Here is a 4,319-nt window from a genome sequence, read left to right on the forward strand (position 1 = left end):
GTCGAACTGGTCGCGGCGGCGGTTGTGCGGCCCGTTGAACACGAGCTGGATCGCGCAGTCCTCGCCGTAGTCGAGGTCGGGAAGCAGCCTGCAGGAGCGAGGTGGGGGTGAGGCGGGCGAGGTGAGGCGGGGCAGGGAGGCAGGGGAGGCAGGGAGGGAGGGAGGGAGGGAGGGAGGGAGGGAGGGGAGGCAGGGGAGCAGAGGCAGGGGTGGGGAGGGGGGAGGGGCAGGCTGGGGAGGCGGGAACTTTGGCGTGAGGAGGAAGTACTGCTTGCCGCCGTCCTTGCACGCCTCCGTGACGCACTTGAAGATGATTCGCTCGTTGGTCGAGTCCATCGCCTGGTTGATCTCGTCGACGACCCGGAACGGCGCCGGGTTGATCTCCTGCAGCGAGATGAGGTAGACCATCGTCGCCACCGACCGCTCGCCGCCAGAGTCGCGCCCCGCCTCGCCCAGCACGTGCAGCTGCTCGCCGTCGCGCCACTTGACCTTGATGTGGATCTTGTACTTTTCAAAGTCGTCGTCGCCCGCCGGCTCGCCGTGCTCGTCGAGCGAGCGGCCGTCCGAGAGCGACACCTCGCCAGCGCACCGGAACGCGGCCATGCACGAGCCAAACTTTTGGTTCACGCGGTCGACCATCTCCTCGAGCGCAGGCCGCCACGCCTGCCCGAAAGTTCCTAGGATATTCCTAGACACTTCCTAGAAGGTTCCTAGAAGGTTCCCCGCCACGCCTGCTCGAGCCCCGCGACCTTGCCGCCCTGCGCCGCGATGGCCTGCTGCGCCGCGTCGACGCGCGTCTTGAGCTGCTCGATCTCCTTCCGCCGCCGCTCGTACTCCTTGATCGAGTTGCCGTCGGCCGACGTCGACGATGTCTCCGCCTCGAGCTCCGCGATCCTGTCCTCGAGCTCGTCCGCCCCCGCGGGGAGCGCGTCCCACACCCCCTGCGCCTCCTCCGACAGCGGCGCCTCCTTCCTGCCTGCGAACTCCGCCGCCTTGCCCTTGGCCTCCCGCACGAGCGCGACAACCTTGTCGGCCGCCTTCTTAGCCTCGGCCTTGGCCGCCTCCGCCTCCCGCCGCAGCCGCGCGATGCGCTCGTCGAGCTCGTCCGTGTTGCCCTCCGCCTCCGCCAGCTGCGCCTCCGCCGCCGCCAGCCCCACCCGCACCAGCGCAAGCTTGGTCAGCGCCGCCTCGTGCCGCTTCACCGCCGCCGCCGCCTTCTGCAGGCTGTCGAGCGAGCGCTGGTGCGCGTCGCACAGCCGCCTCCGGTACCCCTCCTTTTGAGCGTCCGCGTTGAAGCCGGCGACGCTTTCGCGCGCCGGGTCGAGCCGCTTCTTCGCCTGGTCGATCCTCGCCGCAAGACGGTTGAGCCGCACCGTGTTGTTGTTGAGCTCGACCTGCCGCCCCTTGGCCGCGTCGAGCTTCTGCTGCAGCTGGCCCACGTCGCGCTCCACCGCCTGCCGCTCCTTGCGCTTGAGCTCGAGCCCCTTCTTGGCCTCCTTCAGCTGCCCCTCGAGCTCCTTCTTCCTCGACGTGTCGACCACCACCGAGAAGCAAGCGGCGTGCCGGTGCCGCTGCGGCAGGCTCGACGACGACGTGGCCGCCCTCGCGCCGTACTTTGAGCGCCCGAAGCGGTAGACGCGCTCGGGCGTCAGGACGGTGACGCCCGTCATCCCGCTCTGCTGCAGAAACTGCTGCAGCGCGTCGATCTTGCCGACCGCCGCGGGCGTCGCGAGCAGGTACGTGTCCACCCCCATCTGCTGCTTGAGGAAGGCGAGCACCTCGCCGCGCAAGTCGTCGCGGATCCGGAGCGCCTCGTCGAGCCACGCGGTCACGCCGAAGCGCTTCATGTCGGCGGAGGAGGGGCGGTTGGGCGCCGGCGAGAAGGTCTTGGCGCGGTTGCGGAAGACGGTGATCCGCGTCTGAGGGCCGCGCCGCTTGAGCTCGTCCTGCAGCTGGTCGCGCGTGCCCTCGTCGCGCGCGAGGAAAGAGGTGAGGGTGCGCGCAGGGAAGGCCTGCACCGCCAGCTTCTGGTGCCCCTTGTCGGGCAGGTCGAGGTAGAGCAGCATCGGCCCGAGCACCTTGGCCTCGGCCGCCTCTTTCGAGCCGCCGCCCACCTGCTCGTAGACCCACTTGCCGACGTGCGGCACCGCGCTGTTCATCTTTGCGGCCTCGATCTGCTTCAGCCGCATCGGGTCGCCGAGGCCGGCGATCTGGTCCTCGATGGAGCGCACGCGCCCCTCGTGCTCGCCCAACTCGTAGTTGGCCAGGTCGTCCTCACGCGCCTCGAGCTCTTGGCGCGCCGACCGCACCTCGTCGGCCGCCGCCTTCTTCGCCGCCGCCACGTCGCCGCCGTACGCGACGCTGACCTTCTGCTCCTCGACGCGCAGCTCCTCTTCGTCGCCTTCGATGCGCCGCTCCAGCTCGCCGACCGTGTCGGTCAGCTTCTTGAGCGCCTTGTCCACCTTGTGCAGCCCGGCCTAGTCCCATACCTCCGCCGTGCCGAACCCAGCGTGGGTTCAGTCCCGTGGGTGGTGCGGCACAGCCGCGCCTTGGCCTCTTCGGCGGCGTCGTCCTCCTTCTCGCTCCTTTCCACCGCTGCCTTCATCTCCTCCCCTTCCTTCTTGACTGACTCGGTGCTGCTGGCCAGGCTCCGCTTTGCAGACGCCACGCGCTCCTTGAGCGGCAGCACCTTGTCGGTCAGCGCCTTCTTCTCCGCCTCGGCCTCCTTCATGTCGGCCTTCTTGCTCTTCCACTCGTCGTTGAGCCGGTCGTACTCGCCCCGCTCCGCGTCGTACGCGAGCCACAGCTTCTTGCCCTCGCAGCGCTCCAGCTCCTTGAGGTTGGCCTGGTACTTGTTCCACCGCTCGACGTCCGCGTACAGCACCTGAAGAGCCATCCAGCCGCCCCCTCGCTAGCGGAGCTATGCCCCTCCTTCTCAAGCACAGCGCCGCTACTACTCGGCGAAGGCTGCACGGCTGGGTCTCTCTCCCCCCCCCCCCCCCTCTCTCTCGGTGCCTCGTTCTGCTTCTCCATCTCTCCCCATCTCTCCCCATCTCTCCCCATCTCTCTCGGCGCCTCGTTCTGCTTCTCCAGCTCGACCAGGCTCTTCTCCTCTCCGGCGGCGGACTGCTTCATGCTCTTGAGCTCCTACCAGGAAGTGTCTGGGAAGTGTCTAGGAAGTGTCTAGGAAGTGTCTAGGACTGCTCCATGCTCTTGAGCTCCTTGTCCGCCACGACGAGCTCCTCGTGCTGCGCGCACACGTCGGGGCCGATGGCGCGCTCCTAGCTCCAGCCGTGGCTCAAGGTCAGCGAGTCAACCGCTGCGGGCACACGACGGCGGCGCTCCCACTCCAGTTGCGAGACTGGTTCGGTGGCTGACGAGCGAGTGGAGCACACTTCGGGGACTGGGCGCGCGCCGTCTCTTTGAGCAGCGCGACCGGCGACATGTTGGAGAAGGCGCCCACCTTGTCCTGCGGCAGGAACTGCAGCGGGTTGTCGACCTGGATGTTCATCGACGCCATCTTCTCCTTGACCTTCTTCTTGCTGGAGGGCTCGCCGTCCATGAACCACTTCTCCTTGTTGTCGGTGTTGAAGTCGAGGCGCACCACCAGGTTCCTACGGCGCGAGTACGGGGAGATACGGGGGGAGATATGGGGAGATATTCCGCGTCTAAGACCAGGTTCCTACGGCGCGAGTACGCCCGACAGACAGAGCCGTGACGGCGGAGAGGAGGGCAGTGAGTACAGCGGACTGCAGGGGAATGCGGCGGAGTACGGGGCCCTCTCGCGCGCTGGTTGGGAGACAGGAACACGGCTTCCGCTTCTAGGACCAGGAAAGTCGCCTAGGCGGCTCCGGTGGTGTGCCGGTGTGTGTGCACCCCTCCGATGCCCTGCATCCCTCCTCTCTCAACACCACCGGAGCCTAGTCTGCGCCAGTCCGCGCCCTTGTCGTGCCCCAGTGTGCCAGTGCGAGAGGCGTGTGTTTGAAAGAATTCGGGCCAGGCTCCTCCCCGCGCCGGAGATATGGGGAGAGATGGGGGGAGATATGGGGAGATATTCCGCGTCTAGGGCCAGGCTCCTCCCCGCGCCGGAGCCTTCGAACAGCTCCGTCTCGACGGAGCCTTCGGTCGGCTTGACGCCTGCGCCGCAGACAGCAGCGGGCGGGCGGCGTGGGTGGGTGGGTGGCTGCCTGGAGCTGCCTGGCGGGACTGCCCTCTCCGAACCGCGCATTGTTGGACCGGCCGAACTAGAGGGCGCCCCTCCTGGGGCAGGGCCCAGATTAAAGGACTCCCCCCTGCCGAGTTATGTTTCCCCCCTTCCC

At 67.7% G+C, this 4,319-nt stretch overlaps 1 protein-coding gene across 1 annotated transcript in view; it reads right to left on the reverse strand.

The window, feature by feature from the left end:
* Nucleotides 1-4,319, reverse strand: part of EMIHUDRAFT_457217 (hypothetical protein) — a gene marked incomplete at its 5' end in the record, with an annotated part of 6,078 nt that overhangs the window by 239 nt on the left and 1,520 nt on the right. Inside the window, 9 exons of the mRNA XM_005779686.1 lie at nucleotides 1-88; nucleotides 248-663; nucleotides 750-1,037; nucleotides 1,305-2,477; nucleotides 2,549-2,884; nucleotides 3,076-3,144; nucleotides 3,219-3,281; nucleotides 3,416-3,614; nucleotides 4,077-4,137. Coding sequence (XP_005779743.1) covers nucleotides 1-88; nucleotides 248-663; nucleotides 750-1,037; nucleotides 1,305-2,477; nucleotides 2,549-2,884; nucleotides 3,076-3,144; nucleotides 3,219-3,281; nucleotides 3,416-3,614; nucleotides 4,077-4,137 — 2,693 coding nt within the window. The remainder of the gene's footprint in view (nucleotides 89-247; nucleotides 664-749; nucleotides 1,038-1,304; nucleotides 2,478-2,548; nucleotides 2,885-3,075; nucleotides 3,145-3,218; nucleotides 3,282-3,415; nucleotides 3,615-4,076; nucleotides 4,138-4,319) is intronic.

Source organism: Emiliania huxleyi, assembly GCF_000372725.1.
Source record: "Emiliania huxleyi CCMP1516 unplaced genomic scaffold EMIHUscaffold_229, whole genome shotgun sequence".
NCBI classification, from domain to species: domain Eukaryota; phylum Haptophyta; order Isochrysidales; family Noelaerhabdaceae; genus Emiliania; species Emiliania huxleyi.